Source organism: Chiloscyllium plagiosum, chromosome 4 (genome assembly GCF_004010195.1).
Source record: "Chiloscyllium plagiosum isolate BGI_BamShark_2017 chromosome 4, ASM401019v2, whole genome shotgun sequence".
NCBI lineage: Eukaryota > Metazoa > Chordata > Chondrichthyes > Orectolobiformes > Hemiscylliidae > Chiloscyllium > Chiloscyllium plagiosum.
Genome location: NC_057713.1, coordinates 98,143,107 through 98,165,298, shown reverse-complemented (window position 1 = coordinate 98,165,298; position 22,192 = coordinate 98,143,107). Strand labels below are relative to the sequence as shown.

Below are 22,192 nucleotides of genomic sequence, written 5' to 3'. Positions count from 1 at the left end.
TGTTTTTGATTTTATTGAAGAAGTCTGATGAAAGTCTCTGGTGTTCTGGAGAACAGTAATAAAGTTAAACCAATCGACCATCCTGATGATAAAATAAAACATGTATACTTTTGTTCTGCCCGTGAAGTTTGACCACCATTGAACTCCTCCTACCAGAATCACACATTATATAATCATCTTTGTTCCATACATTTTAACAAATTTAGTTAACATAGGTATATCAATCTCAAGATTTAAAAGGAACGATTGATATAGCACCATTGTTGATGTTGTTGTGGAAGGTAGTTCGAAACTTTAAATCACTCTGATTCTTTACAATCATTAAGGGCATTTTTACCCTGATCAAGAATGGATATTACCTTTCACCTTAAAAATTCATTCATGAGATGTGGACATTACTGGCTTGGCTAATATTTATTTCCCATCCCTAATTACCCCCGAAAAAGGTGGTGGTTGGCTGCAGTCTATGTGAGGTACAGACACCCACCATGCTGTTTGGAAGGGTTTTCCAGGATTTTGACACAGTGTGACCTGGTAACAGTGATATATTTCCAAGGCAGAATGCGGAGACACTTTGAAGGTAATTTACAAGTGGTGTTCCAGTATTTTTAATGCCCTTGTCCTTCTAGTAGTAGAGGTTACACGTTTGGGAGGTGATTTCAGGGATCCTGTCCACAAGTAATGTTCTCCACAGTGCCAGATGTACTGCTTAGTTGCAAAAGTTCACAAACAATAGGACTTGGTCAATGATAGTCAATGGAGAGCCTCTGTAGAATAAGATAGAAGTTAAGGGTGAATGGGAAGGCTAAGGACATGATTGGAGTTGGGGAATTTTCACATGGATTGTACCGTTTCCAGGTTCTGGGGTCTTTTTGGGATGAGACATTAAAGCAGCACCCTGTCTGCCCTCTGAGGTGGATGGAAAAGATCCTCTGGCACTATGGCAAGGGAGCTTTCACCAGTCTCCTGACCAATAATTATCCTGCAATCAAACTCACAAAAAAAAGATGATTTGGTTTTCATCATAATGCTGCTTATGGGACCTCGATGTGTGCAAACTGGCTGTCGATTTTCCTACATTACAACAGTGAATACTCTTCTAAAGTACTTCAGAATATCTTGAAGTTGGAAAAGCCACCTCATAAACACAAGTCCCTTCTTCCCCAGTATTGTGTTTCTTAGCCAGTCTCTTGGTTTGACATTATTGCACTGGGTGTGACAGCTGAAACTTTGACAGCTAGTCTCTAGAGTGGGACTTGAAGAGGTAACCTTCTGACTTGGAGGAATGTGTGCTGCTCAGTAAGGCACAGCTGAAAGCCATTGGGGCAGTACGGAATAGACAGCACATTAAATATCCAACACCCACAGATCCTATTGTACATTGCAAAGCCTGTCTAAAATGAAACTAACAGCAGTTCAAAGTCAAACTGAAACAACAGAAATGAAAACCAACAGCTAAAGGTATGGAAAAAACATTGCAACATGATTCATCGGTGAGTACAATTAAAGAAGTACTTGCTTTGTTGTAAGAGTCTTGTGTGTGGTGTTTATGATATTTCTAGAGAGACACAACCTATAACACTGACAGCATGTGCAATCTTAAAATCCTGGACCATAGCCACATTGTTCCAGGCAAATCACAGCTTCCCGGGTGCAACTGAAGAAATGAAACTAACATTATTGGACACAAATTAAGCTGTACTGTTATGTTGTAAAACTTAAACTATGCAACGCCTGGATTATTATGCTGTAATAAAATAATAAGTGCTGGAAATGATTAATAGGTCAAGCAGAATCTGAGCAAGAAGGAACCAAGTTTGTTTCAGATCATTCACCTTTCATCAGGTCTGATGAGAAATAATGGACCTAAACTGTTATTTTCTCTCTCCACTGATACTGCCTGACATGCTGAGTATATGCAGCATTATGTTTAGATTAAATAAGAACATTGTTCTTTGGACAGTTTGTCTTCTTATAATGCATTGATAAACAGCATGCACTAGAGTAATACAGCACAGAAACAGACCCTTCGGTCTAACCACTCCATGCCGAACATAATGGAGCAGTAAAATCGACGTTTCGGGCAAAAGCTCTTCATCAGGAATACAGGCAGAGAGCTTGAAGGGTGCCTTCAGGCTCTCTGCCTGTATTCCTGATGAAGGGCTTTTGCCCGAAACGTCAATTTTACTGCTCCTCGGATGCTGCCTGAACTGCTGAGCTTTTCCAGCACCACTCTAATCTAGACTCTGGTTCCCAGCATCTGCAGTCATTGTTTTTACCATGCCGAACAGAATCCCAAACTAAACTCATCCCACCTGCCTGCTACCAGCCCATATGCCTCCAAACCTTTCTTATTCATGTGTCTATCCAAATGTCTTTTAAACATTGTGATTGTACCCACATCCACCACTTCCTCAGGAAGGTCATTCCACATGTGAACCATCCTCAATAAAAATTTTGCCTCTCGTGTCTTTTTAAAAATCTCTCATCCCACCTTAAAAATGTGTCCCCAAGTCTTGAAATCTCCCATGCTAGGGGAAAAGACAACTGCTATTAACTCCATGTAAACCTCTTCTTATTTTATAAACTTCTGTCAGGTCCCAGCCTTTCTTTATAACTCAAACCTTCCATACCCGGCAACATCCTGGTAAATCTCTTCTGAACCCTTTCCAGCTTAATAATATGCTTCCTATAACAGGGTGACAATGAACAGAGCATTACATTTTCTTTCTAATCTATCTTTCACACTGTTTTTCCATACCAGTTGATCCATGTGTTTGTTTCAATGCCCTCAATGTCCCTGTATCACCAGGGAGCATGCTACTCCCACGTTATGGTGGATAGAATTTTCCACAATCAATCAGATAATTAATCTCAAGGCCTCTTTCAGTATCAAATCTAAGTCTTGCTGTCTCGATGCCTTGCTCTCCAAGATCCCATTCGCAGCATTCCCAATAACAATGCTCTTGTTCCTTATCCAGGCTCTGACTGCAAAATCTCCTTTCTGTGATTTGTTCATTTTGCTGTCACTCGAGTTGATCTTTTTCATAAACTTGTGCTCAAATGTTGTTTCAGTTGCAATTCCTCATCCTGTTGTGTACAGAGTGACAATTTGTTTCTCTTTAGCAAGGGATCTCCTCAGAACATAAGATCCAAAGCATGATTCAATTAATAGGCAGGCAATTAGGGAATCCAGAGAGAGAGAGAGAGAGAGACGGGGACAGAAAGAGAGGAGGTGGAAAGAAAAAGAAATATTTGCATTTCCATTGCACCTTTCAGGATCTGAGGATGATGCAAAATAGCCAATGAAGCAATTTCTGAAATACTCTCCGTTGTAATCTAGGAAACGCCACAACCAATTAGCAAACAGCAAGAGCCCATGTACAACCACATGATAATAATAACTAGATATCCAGATAATAAAAATGATGTTTTAAGAAAAAGAATGCTGGGTAGAACTCCCCTGCTCTTCCAAGTTGTGGCTGTGGAATCTGACATTCATCTGAGAGGGCAAGTGAGTCCTCCACATATTCAAAAGGAAAGATATTACAACTTCTAGTTTCATCTCTGGTCTCTGTTCTTCTCTGTTGATGGACCCCAAAGTCATATCTCATTAAATGAAACCTAAACTAAACACATTCTCGATTATGTTACCTCACATTAGCTGAAGTTTATTAATAGCTTCTTTTAAAGATATTTGCATCCTAAATCGTCCTGCCCTGTCATCCTGCCAATTGTAAATATAATGGTTAATGAAAAGAGAAACAGGTTCACCTGTTTTCAGGGTCTGGCACACTCAAACTTCGTGTGACGTAACACATCTTCAGCGGAATGCTCTTTGAATCTTTGGAGTTGCTGGGTAACGAGAATGAAGGGGTTGAATGAGATTCCGTGGCCGCAGACCTGAGCCTGGGAGACTCTGGAGGGAGGGTTTCCCATCCAAGTTCTGAAACTGGAGAGGTCTTCCTGATGTAAGGTGTAGCTTCTCTCATATACTTCACTAGAAAGGGGGAAAAGAGATAGTAACTGGGTGAAGACAGGCTAGTTGACAACATTACAATTCCAATGCTGTTTGTTATCTTCAGAGATTCACACTGACATCTTTTCAGACACTACAAACTCAACTGCTACCCTTCACTATCGTTAATCGAACACAAGAGTTAGGAATGAGGACACACTCTCAAATGGATTGTGTTCTTTCAAAATCACCCTGGGCTTGGAGTAAAAGAGGGGCAATGACCAAGAGAGCTGGTCCCTGACAGAATTTGCTTAGCACAGACGGACAGTATAAACCCTCATGTTGCTGATGGGGAAGGAGCAGGGGAGTGCAGTTCAATGATTAGAAGATCAGTTGTGTGCCTTTTAGTACCATTCTCATCTCTAAATCAAAGACTCTGGGTTTATGTCCCATTCCAGAGACTTGAATACAAAGTTCCATACTGCTACTCCCAATGTAGTGTCAAGGAATGCTGCACTGTCAAAAAAGTAATCATGAGATGTTAATCAGAGGCCCCTTTGGTCCTTTACAGACCAAAGATCCCATAGTATTCAAAGATCAGCAGGAGAATAATAATGTGGTGTTAAGGTCAATAGTTATGCCTGAATTAATACAAATAAAAATACAGATGAAAAACGGTCATCACATTGCCGTTTGAGAGAAGCTTGTTGTATACAAATTGTCTACTGCATTGACCATTCTACAACAGTGGCTACACTTCTAAAGTTAAACACTAGACTATAAAACATTTTGGGGTGTTCCAAGGTCACGCAATGTACTACAGAAATGCAAGTCATGTTTCTATTTTTATTTCTGTTGTCTATTTCACCAAGTTCAGATGAAACGTACATTTAAAATTATGATTAAATACCGCCCTATTACACCAGGTCTCAAAAACACGCAAATTATTTTTGCACTGTTGCTAATGCTGTGTAGAAAATTCTGGGAAATCGCCCAAAGCTGCGGGAACTCCGCCGATGTAACTTGGCTGGAAGCACATTGTAAACTCTTACTTTTACAGGTAAATACAGTTAAATCTCCAGAAATATTAGAGTGTTTGAGGGTGGGTGGGGGGGGTTGTGGAACGTGACCAGTCCGGAGGAAATCAGTGGACGCCTCAAAGTAATTGACTGGGATTGTTATCAAACATATGGTGACACCAAGCTACATGAGGGAGTATTGAAACAGGTGACCAGAAGCTTGGACAAAGAGATAAGGTTCGAAGGAGCATCTTTAAGGATGAGAGAGAGATGAAGAGCTTGAGGGAGAAAATTCCAGAGCTTACACTCAGGAGTTCAAAAGGCATAGCTGGCAATGGCAAAGTGATTAAATGTGGAGAACTGTCAAAGTAGTATGTGGTTGCAGGCTCAGCTGAATATCCTTATAATGCAACACATGTCACACACACACACACACGCACAGCTGGAGAAGCACAGAGATATTTTATAGTTATGGGGCTGGAAGAGGTTTGATAAGAGATGGTAACAGTAATTATTGAACATAAAAAGGTATCTTGCATTGGGTTCTTGTGATTATATTTCTATTATAACATGTGATTGATGTCTTTCCAGTTTGTGCTTCATTAATCACAGGTTGATCAGCCTTGCTCAGTGGTGATACTGTTTGTTTCAGCATTCAGTTATGGTTGAACTTTTGAAGTTGAGTGAAAAGTGGAGGAGGAGATGGTAGAGAAATTGTTGAAGAACAGCCTGCTCTGAATCATAGCTGTGAAACCTCTTCATGTGACAGTGCGAGTTATAGCCACGAGACAGCAGGAAACTTTATTCCCCACAAAGAAAGTAATCTTCTTTCTTGTCTTTGCAAATACAGCTTCTGAAGAGAAGGGAGATGAAAGTGTTGATCGATGTGGAATCGTATTTTGAAAAACACTACATATTGTAGTGTATACACACCCCACCACCCCCCTGCCTCGGGCACTCAGTGACAGACGGAAGGAACACTAGTTTACCCAAAATAAATTGTGGTGCGCACAGCCATTGATTTAGTTGGGATCAACTAATGAAGATGAAATGGAGATTTTACTTGGAAACTTCCTATGACCACACCGGCACTATTTTCCAGATGAGCGATCAGGGAGCAAAATCTATTTTAAATTTGCACTTCTTTAAGATGATCGAAAACCTTTGGTGTTCTGCAAAAAGTGACGTTCACTGAAAGCCCTCTGTGCGACCTTGGATTATTCTAATGTTCCAGATAATTTCAAAAGTCTCCCTTCAAAAAATCTGGATAATGGCCAATCTGATAAAAGATTAGTACATTTACACACTTGCTGTGGCTGTAGACAGGTTACATAAGAGTTTTAAAGTTTGACACTTTTACTATTTTATTCTACACTGACCCCATTTGTTAGTGTACTTTTCTAATTTCATGGTCTAGTTATAATCACCCTGCACTACTGTCTCTCTGTAACCTTCTAATTTTTCCCACAATTGAATTTTCTTCCCCACTATTTAGTTTGAAGCCCTTTCAACCCCTTTTGGATATACAACTTACCAGACTATTGGTGCCTGCACTGGAGAAGTGAAGCCCATCCCAATAATATAGTTCCCCCTTTCCCCACTACTGGTTTCAGGACCCATGAAGAGAAACCCTTTTCTCCCACACGAATCTTTGACCCATTCAGCTCTCTAATATTATTTACTCTACTCCAATTTGCTCATTAGTCAGGTATTAATCCAGAGATTATTAGCCTTGATGTTCTGCTTTATAATTTAGTTCCTAATGTCTCATATTTCCTCAGCAGAACCTCTATGTTCTACCTATGTCATTACTCCTTAGTGAACCATGCCAACTGGATCCTTCTCCTCCCACTTCAAGTTCCTGAGGAGGCGGCCTTAACCCTAGCACCAGGCAGGCAACACAGCCCTAGGGAATCACGTTCTGAGCTGCAGAGAACAGTAGCTGTTCCCCTGACATCACAGTCCCCTGCTGCTACTGTATTCCTTTTTGGGCTTCCACAACTGCACGCCACCAACACCCCTCCCCACACCCCCATACCATGGGACTGGGCTGAATTTGCTCATCCATCTAAGTGACTATCATGAGCAGTCTGCATTTACTGGCTGCCAGCAACTGCACATTAAGACACAGTAGAGACAGAGGTCACATGAGTATGGCAAGACAGCAGTGCATTTCCCAGCTCTCTGCTCTCATCCACATAAGCTGCATGGAGCCTGATCCTGTTGGACAATTGCCAGGGCTGAGGCTCTTCCATTGCTACCCTCTGGATGCTCTCACTTGTTGTAACAGCCTTCAGTCTCTGACTAAATCTGATATGTCACTGTCTCCTGGCACAAGCTCCTGGGTACATTTCTCTCTCCCTGAAACATCGCAGTGTCTGAAGGTCAGTTTCCAGCTCCTCAACTCAGTTTCTTGAACTGCAGATATGGTTCCCATGAACTGCTGTGGTGTCTACCAGGTTGGTATGGGAATGTTGCATGTTACAGTGTAAACAAACATACTGTAACCCCCGCTACTTTGTGTTTTTTTTCTTTCCTGTTGCAGTGTTCTGCAAAAATGTAACACTGAACAAAGTAAAATATTGTTTCTTCACATCTATCAAGAAAGAATCCTGCAGTACTCAGCAAGTTCACTTTTCCAAAGCAGATAAAGGCCCTGAGAAAACATATTGCTCTGACTAGCTGGCACTGGTAATCACTCAAAGTCTCTATATTTACTTTCACCGTTCCCTCAAATGATTTTGAAAAGTCATTCCAAATGTTTTGATAGATTTCCAGCGAGAGTTTTTAACCGTGAAGGTCAGGGTGTGCCGAAGGGGAAAATAAAAGTCACAAGAAGTGCCGGGTGTGTTTGAGATTAGTAACAAATTGAAGAACACTGATGTGAGTCAACTCGGAACAGACTGCTAGAGCGAGTGAAATCGTGTCACAATTTGGTGTCCAAGTACCATTATGTGCCTGTGCACATTATTAGAAATGCACGCATGCAAACAGAAGAGTACAAATGCACATGCTTACACAGGCTCTAATGCACACAAATCACACACAGGTTCACACTGTACTATTATGCATTAAATCTCACCACACCCACCCCCACCCACTCCCGTGCGCGCGCACACACACCAATTACAGAAGCACGGACACACCGTGAGGCACAGGTGGAGGATACAATTTCATAGTACAGCAGCTTTAATGGAATGACTGCCTAGACAGACTCATTGGACCAAGCTGACAGGTTTGCAAAATAGGCAAAAGTGAGGACTGCAGATGCTGGAAACCAGAGTTCAGATCAGAGTGGTGCTGGAAAAGCACAGCAGGTCAGGCAGCATCCGAGGAGCAGGAAAATTGACGTTTCGGGCAAAAGTCCTTCATCAGGAATAGAGGCATCTGCAGTCCTCACTTTTGCCTAGGTTTGCAAAATGACTATCCTAAAGCAAAGTGAAAAATCACAGAACACCAGGTCATAGTCCAACAGGTTTAATTGGAAGCACCAGGTGGTTGTGGAGGACACAATTGTAAGACACCGAATTTATAGCAATCCTAAAGCAGAAAGTTAACCTTCTGCAGTTTCACCCAAAACCTGAGCTAGTTCCTTTTCGCCCATGATTTAGCCCCAGTTTCATTTCTCCATTTTGTTTTCCTGGCTACACTATTTATTTCTTGTTAGCTCCCATCTTATGACCAAATGAGGCTGATTGCAAAACAGTTTTTCTGCCATAGGGAGGATCTGTCTGTCACTGAGTCAGAGAAACCTGAAAGAGACTAATCTCAGTTTGAGTGAATAGGGAGAGACTGAAAGACCATTACAGTGGGAAAGTGCAATTCCACTCAGCTCAAGAGGGGAAAAAAAAATGTCCCTCAGCTAGGGTTTCTGCTCAAAATGCTACTTAGTTTCTAAAACTGGCAAAGACGGTAGCTTTAGGTCCCTCTGCAATACAAATGCAGCAGAATTACCAACTGAAACTCACTCCACTTAAGAGGAAAGAGTCGTCGTCAGAGGATAATTTCATACAACAGGCTGGTTCCTACAGAGTGACACTTTTTAAAAAATATTCTATCACAGGATGTAGGGGTTGCTGGCTGGGCCAGCATTTATTACACGTCTCTGGTTACCCTTGAGAAGGTGGGGGTGAGCTGCTACCCGTTGCAGTCCATGCAATGAGACAGAGCCACAGGGGAGTCAGATCCACAGAGGAGTTAGGAAGATTGTTCCAGGCTTTTGACCCACTGACACTGAAGAAATGTTTCTAAATCTAGATGCTGAATGGCTTGGAGGTGGTGATGTTCCCATGTATCCGCTATCCCTCTCCTGTTACATTGGCAGTGGTTGTGGGTTTGAAAGGTGCTGTGCAAGGAGTTTTGGTGGATTCCTGCAGTACATGATACAGATGGTACACATCGCTGCTACTGAGCATCAGTAAGGAGGAGAATGAATGTTTGTGGATGTGGTGTCAGTGACGTGGGTTACTTTGTGCTGGATGGAGCTGCACCCATCCAGATAATTGAGGAATATTCTTTCATACTCCTGACTTGTGCTTCCAGATAGTTGACAGACCTTAGGGAGTTAGGAGTTGAGTTATTCACTGTAGGATTCCTAGCCTCTGACCAGCTCTTGTAGCCACAATATTCATATAGCTTGTCCAGGTGAGATCCTGTTCAATGAGAATTTCGAGAATGTTGAAAGGAAGGGATTCAGTGATGGCAATACCATGAATTTTCAAGGAGTGACAGTTAGATTTTTTCCTATTGGAGGCAGTCTTTTGTGTAATGCAAATATTACTTGCCACTTGTCTTATTGTGTTTGAACATTGACTGCTTCAGTATCTGTTGTTGAATATTGTGTAATCATGGATGAACACCCCCTCTGCTGACCTTAGGATGGAGGGAAGGTCATTGATGAAGCAGCTGAAGATGGTTGGGCCTAGGACACTACCCTGAGGAAATCTAAGAGAGATATCCTGTAGCTGAGGTGACTGACCTTCAACAACCACAACTATCTTTCGCTGCACTCGGTATAAGTGCCACTCTAATCATATATCCCTATGGGCTTCACCACATAACCTCACTTCTCTGACCAGGTTCCACAGACGCACTCCTAGCATCGGTGTTTAATATTACTGTCTTCATGAAGTCCCACGTCCCTAATTCAATTTCAAACAGAACAGAATCACCAGTTCTGAGGAAGGGTTACTCGACCCGAAATGCTGACTCTGATTTCTCTCCACAGTTACTACCAGACCTGCTGAGCTTTTCCAGCAATTTCTGTTTTTGTTTCTGACTTACAGCATACGCAGTTCTTTTGGTTTTTATCACCAGAAGAGTTCCAGCAAAGATAAGCTATCAGTTAGAGATAGATTGGAGACGTTGGGTAGTTTGCCTTGGAGAAGATGAAAAGGGGATTTGATCGAGGTACTCAACATCAGGAGGACAGAGTAGACAGGGAGAAACTGTTCCCATTGGTAGAAGGTTTGAGAACAAAGATTTGGAAGGTGTATGGCAAACGATGCAATAGTGATAATTTAATGCAACGAGTAATGAGGGAGATTTAATTGAGGCATTCATGAGGGAATTGGATTATTATCTGGAAGGAAAAGTGTACAAAGGGGAGGAGGGTAAACGTCACGAGGTATATTGTTCATTCACAAAGCCAGCACAGTACATTTCTATGTCACTATGACTCCTCTGTACAGTTATGTTGTAAACTGTGATTCAAATGGTGAGGGAACCCTCAGCACAATCCCCAACAGACCTCAAAAGCTGAAGATATGCCCCTCGATGCTCAATGGTGGGCAAGCGCTTTTGAATCATTTGCAATCTTTACTCGGATATACTTTTACCTTGCAGCTATCCCAACAGCTCTCTTCACTCACCTGACCCACCAGTAACTCCAACTCTTCCATTCTGCTGACAATGGACAAGAGCCTGGGAGTGCGGAGGCTTGTTTGTATGGGGAAAGGGGGTACACAGCTGGGGATCTGGAGCCTTCTGCAAGATTTTGACCCTTGTGTCCATTTAAAGTCCTGCTCTCCTGAGCAGGCTCTACTGGCATCAGGACAACCCCAAAACTAAACTAATGAGTGCAAACACTGATGGGGAGTTCAGTCCGAGTTTCCTTACTAACTGATGCTCCCTTCAGGAGCCTATGCAGGTCCAACTGCAACTCCCTGTGATATTACATCCCTCAACAGGGAGGAATTACTCATTATTCACTGCTTTTGAGATAAATGTCAGGCCTGTGTCTCCAAAAGGAAATATACACAACAAAAAATTATCCTTCAGTGCCTCTGTCAGTTTATCTCCATGGTTTTGCAAGTACAGCAATCTTGAATCCCTGATGTTTCTAGGATCCCCCCACCCAAAGTCCTCAGTTTTCAATGGACAGGAGAGAGAAGGGATCAACTGGTCTCAAACGTGTAGGAGACCATTTTCTTAAAACTTGAACACTTTACTAAAAACTTAGCAAGCACGTTTACCAGGCATGAAAAGATCATTCAGATGGTAAGAGTTGCACCTAGCTGGCAGGCTCATTTCAAGTTTTCAATCCAGCTCCTGGCTGACTCAGTATTTGATTTGTTAACAGAGAATAATTATGTGATTTACTGCTGTGTACATCCTATACTTTAATGATCAATCATTGCTTCACAAATTTACTTAAGGAGTTTACAAGCATTTCTAGGCAATTTAAAAAAACCCACAAACCATGGGTCATAAGAAACTGCCAACAAACAAATACATGAAACATTTCACAAGTGCCACTTTACCTCATCCCAAGGAAAAACTAACAATCTCGTAGAATTTGACCAGTGATCCTAATCATGAAGTACACAATCACTGAAATGAAATTGAAATACTGTGAATTCTAGAAATCTGAAATAAGAACAGAAAGTGCTGGAGATACTGAGCTGGTCTGGCAGAACTTATGGAACAAGAAATGGGATAATGTTTCAAACGCGGTATCACTCTCCTGCAGAACTAAAGAGTCAGTTCAGAGGGACAAATACTGGATTCGAACTATTAACCCTAGTCCACTCCCTACAGACACTGCCACTCCTGCTGAGTTTCTCCAGCAGTTTCTGTTTTTGTCAGTCATTCACGGACATGTCAAACAAAGAAAATTGGACAGGTTCATGATCTTTTTCAAGGCTCAAGAAAACTTTGTTCTCCCATATTTTCTGAAGCTAATTTACTAACAAAAATCATCTTCCATTTCCATAGAACCCAGGATATCCTTCAAGGATCAAAGAAGGTTAAGAGAAACTCGCCTAGAAGTGTTCAAAAACAGATGCCGTCTGCCAACTTGTGTTGGTGGTAGGAAGGGGGATTGGGGAGAGACTATAAAATGTCCCTTTTTCGGGGTGGAACTAGAAGCATGATGGTGAGTCAGGAGGTATTGTCTGAATGCTAACCCCTCCACAAACCCTCTCCCCATGAACTACACCACATGACAAGAGACAAAAAACAACTTGCTGATGGATCCCCTGAGGAGTAAGCCTCAATTGGCGGACCTTAGGACCAAGAAGCTTTTGGTTTCTGATTGGCGGGCTTTCGAGGCCTGCCTTGTTTGTAGGTCAATTCGTAATTAGACGACTGACAAGTGATTGAATGATCCTCGCTGGTGGGTGCACCACATCAGTCACCACCTAACACACTCATCTCCACACATTTCTAGACAAGGGAAAACTGCACCCTAGATAGTTGAAAAGTTATGGGAGTTCAACTCTCATTCTCTGGATTATTAGTTCAGAAGCACTACCACATCCTGAGAGAAAGAGAGAGAGAGATAGCAAACTCTAGATCACATTTAACCATTTTACTTCTCTTGGCCCACAAGTGGTGCTATCAAAAGCCATCCATTGCCTAGCCTTGCCTCCTTTGGCCCACTGGCCTTCCAGGGCCCTGGCAATTTGAAAATAGAAGGCCTTATCTCCTGATGTGACACAACCGAGAGCACACTTTCAATAAGTATGTAGATGCAGTTGGTGATACAACAGTTAAGAACCGATCTCGCAACAGCAGTGATTAAATGTTTATGAGGTTGTACTGACTTCTGAACAACTGTGAACATTTACACATGATTGCCAAATGCAGGAGATCTGTTTGACTGCAACACAGAGACTGGAACAAACTAATCCAAGTTTTATTTAAAGTGGCAAGCCAAACCATTAAAATTTCAGACTGATTGGACAGGTGAACCGAACATTTGTTTGTAACATCTCTTTCAAAAACGAAGCCATGATCTCGGATAGAGAGAGACTGACAAATTGTTAGCATGCTCAAACCCAATGCAGGTTAAAAATACATAAGCCAGCCCTTGTATTGCTGGAGGCATGTTTATGATAGTAACGGTTTTAGGTGAGTGTTTTCATTGCTGACAGAGAACTGGCTGCAGGTATTAGATTCCAGTGGGGCTAGATAATGCAGCTTAACTGGGAAAGCTTTATCTGCTAGTGGCCAGAACACACACACACACACGCACACAACTGTTCCTGGCCCCTGGCCAGTCAGCATTGGGAGTTACCGTGAAAATAGAAAGATCGTTAAAATGAACCTATTTGGTCTTGGTAAAATATTCAAATGATCACCTTACTGGTCACCCAGCTCTATCCATCGCTGATAAAACCAGCAATTATCAAGGCTAGTTGGGTTTTCCCATTTCAGATACTTCGTTTGTCAATCTCAATGCAAACCAAATGCCTGAGCTGTAGGTGGGAGCATGGCATTAATATTGTGTATTTTCTAGCTGCCTTCAGAGGTAGGTGGCTCTGAAACAGACAGTTTGGGCAATTGGTGGACAATCAGGGCTACATTTGGTGGTGATTCAAGAGCAGGAGTCATGACTTATATAAAATCTCTCAGGGCGTTTCAATGACATTGAATGACGAAGCCCATTCTAGACACTAAAATTGTTTTTTTTAAAAAAACAATGCAGAATATATTGAGGCATTCACGAGGAAATTAGGTGATCACTTGAATAGAAACAATAGGTAGGATTATGAAGAAAAGGCAGGAGAACGGCATTAAGTCATTTCTCATTGAGCAAGCCGGTGATAATATGATGGGCTGAATGGCTGCCTTCTGCACTGTAACTATTTTGCAATAACATGAGGACGCATTTCTGAGGAATTGTACAGCTCTGACCCACCAAGCAATAGCAGGATGACTAGGTACATACACTGAAGTAATCTGGTTTATGTCTGGTCTTGAACCACTTTGCAAAATCTTGATTAATACACGTGCCTAACAATTTCAATAATTTCTCGGTGAGGTACAAAACCAGAGTGAAATTCTGAACTGGCATTTATAAACCGAACTCTTGCTGGCTTTGCTTTGTTTCATCACAGTCAGTCAAATATGCTATTAAAATGGTATTGCATTTACTGAAAATGGCTATGAGATATAGCAGATCCCTGCACAGATGTCACATTTCCCCATAAATGTATACGGCTACTGTGCTTGTGCTGGCTCTTTCAAAGAGTTATCAATTAGCCCCCACTACCCAGGCCATTCTTTCTTCATTGCTCTGCAAAATTTCCTTTTCAAATATTTCATTCCCTGTTTTCAGCTGACTGTTGAGTCTGCTTCCACCATCCTTACAGGCAATGCATTGCTGATCAAAAATAATTGTTTTGTTTAGAAAAAATCTTACATCACCATTGGTTCTTCAGCAAATTATCTTCAATCTGTGTGTCCTGTATCGTTGCTGCTGTTGGAAACAGCTTCTCCTTATTTACACTATTGAATCGAGAAAGACAAGAATCATGTGGTTGAACAAATGCCTGAAAAGCTGGTGTAGGAGAGGACATCAGATTTTTGAGGCATTGGGACTGGTTCTGGGGGAAAGTGGGATGTGGACAAGCTGATCAGTCTTTACCTGAACAGAACAGGGCCAAATATGCTCGCAGAAGACTGATAAAGAAGGGTTTAAACTAGCTTGGCAGACTCTTGAGAACCTGAAGGCTGACTCATAAGACAAACTCAGAGACGGGAACAGAAAATTAGTATGTGTCTCAGAGAAGGAAGAAGCAAAGGTTTTAAAAAAAAGTGTAAACACAGGAATTTGGCAGTACTGAAAGGTATATATGTAAATCCAAAGAGTACTGCAAATAAAACCAATGACCTCAGAGTACGGATAGACATATGACAGCATATCACTGCTCTAACAGAAATTTGGCTTAAAATGCAAGGAAAATGGTCAATTCAACAGAGTTTTCAGACAGGATAGAATTGGGGATTAAAAATGGTGGGGTATAGCAATTTTGATTCAGGAATCAATTACAACAATGAAGACATATTAAATGAATCATCAATGAGGCCGTATGGATTGACATTACCATTATATTTAGAACAAAGGGGCAGCCATGCTGTTATGAGTGTATTATATAGAGGGAGACACACAGCAAATATATAGGCAAATTTCAGAATGCAAAAACAATAGGGCAATAATAGCTAGGGACCTCAACTAATCTATTATCAATTGAGATATGAACAATGTGAAAGCCATAGAAGGCATAAAATTGTTGAAGTGCTTTCAAGAAAACAATTTTGAGCCAGCATATAACAAGCCCAATGAGAGGGGGACAGAATTCTAGATTTAGCCTGGTGAAATAATGCTGGGCAAGTGGATGGAGTAACAATAGGTGACCATTTAGATGCAGTGACCATAATGCTGTTAGACTGAGCAGCATGATGAAAAAGGACAAAGATAGAACAGGTATAAATGCTCTAAATGGGGGATAATGAATCTTATGTAATGGAGGAGTGTCAACTGGGTGAAAGTGGATTGGATAGTTACTTGAAGGAAAGTCAGTGACCATTCAATGGGAGGCATTCAAAAGGTGAGATTCTACAGGCACAGTGTATACATATCCCCACAAATAAAAAGGATGAAAGGGTGGTACTGCTTATTATAGAGCTCATACCCCTCATTATTTAGATGCATGCAACATAAACTAAAGCAGGAAACAAAAGTCTACTACAGCCATAAAAAAATTTGTAGAAATCCTACGAGAAGCATGGAGATGAAGTGATGGTGAATATGAAGAAAGAAAAGGAGGATATTAAAAATATTGACAGGTTAAAAAAAAACCAAGGAAATCTCAAAAATGTTTTATAAGTACATTAAGAGCGAGAGGATAACTAAGGAAAGGCTGAGCCTGTCAGATATTTACAAAGTACTTGCACACTGATGCAATATATAGGAGCAGGTTTCTTCATGTCTTCACAAAGGAGAAGGCTGACGCTGACAATCTAGTTCAGGAGAAGTGTGAAACAATAGACATAATAAAAAGTGAAGTATTAGAGGAACTTGCATATTTGAAAGTGAATAAATCGCCAGGGCAGGCTAGATTGTATCTCAGGTTGTTAAAGGAAGCCAGGGAGGAAATAAAAGATGCTGAAGCCCATTTTCTAATTCTCACTAGATACAGGCAAGGCACCAGAGGGTAGGAGTTCTGCAACCACTACAGCATTGTTTAAAACGGTGCAATGGATAGGCCAACTAATTATGGGCTGGGAACTCTGCTTTCAGCGACAGGCAAATTATGAGAATCAATTAATCGTGTCTCTCAGAACTGTCACTTAGAAAGAAATGATCAGAAACAGTCAGCATGATTTTATTAAGGAAATGCCATACTTTACTACCATGATTGAATTGTTGAGAATAGGGAGGATCAATGACAGTTTTGTAGTAGATGTTATCTCCATGGATTTCAGTAAAGCATTTCACAAGGTTACACATGACAGACTGGTCAGAAGAGTGAAAATCCACTGCATACTGGGAAATGTGCTGCTTTGATTCCAAAATGGACTCAATGACAGGAAACAGACAGCAACAGCAGATGGATGTTTTTGCAAGTGGAAAACAGTTCCCAGTGACATTCCACTGGGCTCTGCGTTGAGTCCCTGCTGTTGATTGTATACATTAATGATTCAGACTCAATGTTACAGGCACTATTTTAAAATTTTAAAACAACAGAATTAGGCCACTTGGCCCATCGAGTCTGTTCCACCACTTCACCATGGCTGACATGTTTCTTAATCCCATTTTCTTGCTTTCACCCACTACTCTTGATCCCCTTACTAATCAAGAACCTACTTGTCTTACATACATGCAATGCTGCCTTCTACAGCAATGAATTCCACAGATTCAACACACTCTGGCTGAAGAAATTTCTGCTCCTCCTAGTTCTAAAGGGTTGCCCTTTCACTCTGAGGCTGTACCCTCGGATCCTAGTCTCTCCTACCAAGGGAAACATCTTCTCCATGTCCACTCTATCCTGGCATCTCAATATTCTGTAAGATCCAATCAGATCCCCTTCATCCTTCTAAACTCCATCAAGTACAGACCCAGAGTCTTCAACCACTCCTCATATGATAAGCCTTTCAGCCCAGGATCATCCTTCTAAACCTCCTCTGGACACCCCCTTTCAACACCTTCACTTCCTTCCTTAGATGCAATATTCACAATATTCCAAAATGCCATCTGACCTGAGCCTTCAAACAGCCTCAGCAGGACATCCCCAACCCTCTTGAAATGAATTCTAACAGTGCATTTGCCTTCTCAACCATCCACTGAAACTGCATGTTAACCTTAAGATAATTCTGAAATTGTATACAAAGTATTTTTGAAGCCTTTCCCATTTAGAAAATAGTCTATACCTCTACTTTTCCAAACAAAGTGTAGGATCTCACATTTTCCCACTTTTCCTTCCATCTGCCACTTTTTTACCCACTCCCCTAGTTTGTCCAGGTCCTTCTGCAGCCTGTCCATTTCCTCAACACTACTTGTTCTTCCACGTATCTTTATGTCATCTGTAAACCTAGTAATAATGCCCTCAGTTCCTTCGTCCAGGTCATTAATGCATAAGGTGTATAGTTGTCCCAACACCAACCCCTGCAGAACTCCACTAGTCACCAGCTGTAATCCTGAAAGGACCCCTTTATCCCCATCCTCTGCCTTCTGCCAGTCAGCCAATCCTCGATCCACAACAGTACGTTGCCCACAATACCACAGGCTTTTCTCTTATTTAGCAACCTCCTGTGTGGCACCTTGTCAAAGGCCTTCTGGAAATCCAAATAGATCACAGCCACTAATTCTCCTTTGAGGGGTAACAAGCAAGTTAGATAAAGAATTCAAATAGATTTGTCAGGAATGACAAAGTCATGATGACTCAGCCCTATTTTACCGTGCACTGCCACATATTCCTCAATCTCATCCTGAATAACTGAGACAGAGAAAGATTCAGCAAGTGGAATGATATTGAACATGGCTTGTGTAAAACAGCTAATCTCCTGGAGTTAAACAATCTGTTCTTTGTCCAATGCAGAAGTATCTTGGAATCTAGGAATTACAAATTATCTCCTCTTATGAGGAAAGATTGAGAATTGACTTCAGAAGAATGAGACTTTGAAATGGACTTTATTTTAAGGAGGCTTGACAGGATAAATGTTAGAATCCACGTGGATAACCAGGGGGCTCAGTTTAAAAATAACTGGTCTCCTATTCAAGAGGCTAATTTCTCAACTCAGCGGATCATTAGTTTCTGGAAATCTTTTGGCTTGAGCTGTTGGATGCTGAGTGACTCAATGTAATCAAGTCTGAGGTAGATGGACTTTTCATTGACAAAGGATTCAAGGATTATGAGTAACAGGCAGCAAAGTATTATAGGAGAAAGTGAGGACTGCAGATGCTGGAGATCAGAGCTGAAAATGTGTTGCTAGAAAAGCGCAGGTCAGGCAGCATCCAAGGAACAGGAGAATCAACGTTTCGGGCATAAGCCCTTCTTCAGGAATCCTGAAGAAGGGCTTATGCCCAAAACGTCGATTCTCCTGTTCCTTGGATGCTGCCTGACCTGCTGCGCTTTTCCAGCAACACATTTTCAGCAAAGTATTATAGTCACACTCAGATCAGTCATGATTTTCTATACTGACACAAAACAGGCTCAAGGGGCTGAATGGCCCATTGCTGTTCCAATATGTTATTATCTTATGTTCCAGGACCTAACGATGAGCAAATCAGGGTGGGGGTAGGAACAATGCACTTCCAGAATAAAACATTTTCCTTTGCATACTTTTGTCAATTAGCAATAATGATTTGAGTAAAAAAAGTACTTAACTGTCAGCAAGGAATCACTAAATCAGGTGACAAAGATCTAGTCTCATCTCCAGTCGCTGAGGGGTGGAGAGGCTCTGGAACTATGGACAGATAAGGTGGCCAATAGCTAGATGATGGTTTGTGTGTGTGTTTGTGTCTCTCTGTCTGTGTGTGTGTTTGTCCTTGTGTGTCACTGTCCATGTGTTAATTTGGAAACCATAGGATGAAATTGTCTGAAATTAGTCCATTCGGAATTACCGATCCCTGTTACCAAACAATAAATATGACTCAACCTTGCTGCTGCTTGTGAATCCTAACACAAAACCAGCACATTTAGCAACTTGGAGAAAGTGAGGACTGCAGATGCTGGAGATCAGAGCTGAAAAATGTGTTGCTGAAAAAGCGCAGCAGGTCAGGCAGCATCCAAGGAGCAGGAGAATCGATGTTGTTTCGGGCATAAGCCCTTCTTCAGGAATGAGGAAGGTGTGCCAAGCAGGCTAAGATAAAAAGTAGGGAGAAGGGACTTGGGGGAGGGGCGCTGGGAATGCGATAGGTGGAAGGAGGTTACGGTGAAGGTGATAGGCCGGAGAGCGGGTGGAGACGGAGAGGTTGGGAAGAAGATTGCAGGTCAAGAAGGTGGTGCTGAGTCTGAGGGTTGGGACTGAGATAAGGTGGGGGGAGGGTAAAATGAGGAAGCTGGAGAAATCTGCATTCATCTTTGTGGTTGGAGGGTTCCTAGGCGGAAGATGAGGCGCTCTTCCTCCAGGCGTCGTGTTGCCATGATCTGGCGATGGAAGCGGCCAAGGACCTGCATGTCCTTGGCGGAGTGGGAGGGGGAGTTAAAGTGTTGCGCCACGGGGTGGTTGGGTTGGTTGGTGCGGGTGTCCCAGAGGTGTTCTCTGAAACATTCCGCAAGCAGGAGGAGGCCACATCGGGTGCAGCGGATGCAATAGATGATGTGTGTGGAAACGCTGATAGGGGAGGGGAGGGAAATATGTCCTTGGTGGTGGGGTCTGTTTGGAGGTGGCGGAAATGACGAAGGATGATACGATGTATGATACGATGTATCTGGAGGTTGGTGGGGTGGTAGGTGAAGACCAGTGGGGTTCTGTCCTGGTGGCAATTGGAGGGGTGGGGTTCAAGGGCGGAGAAGCTGGAAGTGGAGGAGATGCGGTGGAGAGCATCGTCAACCACGTCTGAGGGGAAATAGTGGTCTTTGAAGAAGGAGGCCATCTGGGTTGTTCGGTATTGGAATTGGTCCTCCTGGGAGTAGATGTGGCGGAGGCGAAGGAATTGGAAATATGGGATGGCGTTTTTACAGGGGGCAGGGTGGGAGGAGGTGTAATCTAGGTAGCTGCGGGAGTTGGTCGGTTTATAGTAAATGTCCGTGTTGAGTCGGTCGCCCGAGATAGAAGTGGAGAGGTCTAGGAAGGGGAGGGAGGAGTCTGAGACGGTCCGGGTAAATTTGAGGTCGGGTTGGAAGATGTTAGTAAAGTGGATGAACTGTTCAACCTCCTCGTGGGAGCACGAGGTAGAGCCGATACAGTCATCGATGTAGTGGAGAAAAGGTGGGGGGTGGTGCCAGTGTAGCTACGGAAGATGGACTGTTCCACATATCCGACATTTAACAACTTGCCTTGACACAGTGTAAAAATATCTGTTTAATGTGGAATGTAACACAAAAGTGACTGTTAAATGCATATCATTGTTATTTTGGAACCAAGGCAAGGGGTTGGAGTTAGGACAGAGACCAGCCATAATCTTAGTGAGTGGTGGAACAGGCTTGATGGACACAATGGCATCTTCCTCCTCCCATGTTCCACACAGGGCCAAGCAGTGACATCATTGATGTTCAAAGCTTTCCTGGTTTATCTGTGGGGACATGGGTTTTGAATTATGGAAAATGGAATAGGGACAGGGATAGGTTAACTTAGCTGGTTACTGATGACTTTCTAGGAACTAATGTGCATTACCAAATGCAGGCAGGAGGAGAATTGGAGGCGATTACATATAGATTCAAAATGTTTGCTCTTAGTTGTCACTTGCACTTCTATGAAGAATGGAAACTTGGACGAGTTCTGAAAAGATTGCTGAAACCTGTGTAAGGAATGCAGGACGTGATCTATTTCAGATATAGATATTTCGGGTCATTGGAAAAGGTTATAAGCAGGTGACAGTGAATTAGAGAACCCACATTTAACCAATGTGTGGGGATTAATGTGAAGGAAGAAATGTTATTTTTAACCAAGTGTGTGGGTGAACAAATTATCAAAATCTTTAGAAATCACACAGACCGAGAAATTGTTTGGAACACAAACTGTAAGCACGTCCAGGATTAAGTGAACTTCACAAGTAGAGCTTTTGAATGTGAAAGGAAGGATGACAACAGGCTCATGATGAAGCACCAAGTTATGAAAACCAAATATTCGAAACATTCTGCAGGTCAGGCAGCATTTATGGTACAGTGATTCAGAATTCTAAGGTTCCATATTGAATCCTGGTGAGAGTTTAGAGAAACAACACTTTATGTTATGACTAGGCACAATAGTCTTCTGGATCCAACAATTGCACAACACAACTACCGATCCCATTTCTTTTTCAGATATATGTTGGTGGTGCTTTTAGAATTGCCAGTCACATCTCAACTGGACCCATCTTCTATTTCTTTACTTGTCTCATTACTAATGCTTTAAGTCATTTAACTAGTCCTGCCTTCCACGTCCATCACAGACCTTCCATTTTAGTCTTTCCTCCCACTCTTTTCTGTAATATCTCCAAGTATTTTCAGTTCTGATTTTAAAACATCACTCTGAATTATTTGACCTGACTTTAACTCATTTAAAATGTATCCACTTTCTAAAAATTAAAGTTGTGCCCATTAACAATTTTTCCTCCACAGGTGCTGCCTCACCTGCCAAATAGTTTCAGAACTTTCTGCTTTTATTTCAGATCTCCAGCATCTGCAGTATTTTGTGTTTGGACCAGAACTCCATCACTGCTCAAAGATAGGAATAATGACTTTGATTTCAATAGCACCTTTTAAAGACCACAGAACATCTCGTAGGTGACACTGTCAGAAAGGCTGAGCTTAGACTATGTATGAAATATGGCACCCTGTTTGTA

The 22,192-nt window shown here is 42.0% G+C and overlaps 1 protein-coding gene across 1 annotated transcript in view; it reads right to left on the bottom strand.

Annotated features, from left to right (window-relative positions):
• The window catches only part of sntb1 (syntrophin, basic 1), a 116,836-nt gene that overhangs the window by 34,468 nt on the left and 60,176 nt on the right, over nucleotides 1-22,192 (bottom strand). The window contains exon 3 of the mRNA XM_043688683.1: nucleotides 3,775-4,000. Coding sequence (XP_043544618.1) covers nucleotides 3,775-4,000 — 226 coding nt within the window. The remainder of the gene's footprint in view (nucleotides 1-3,774; nucleotides 4,001-22,192) is intronic.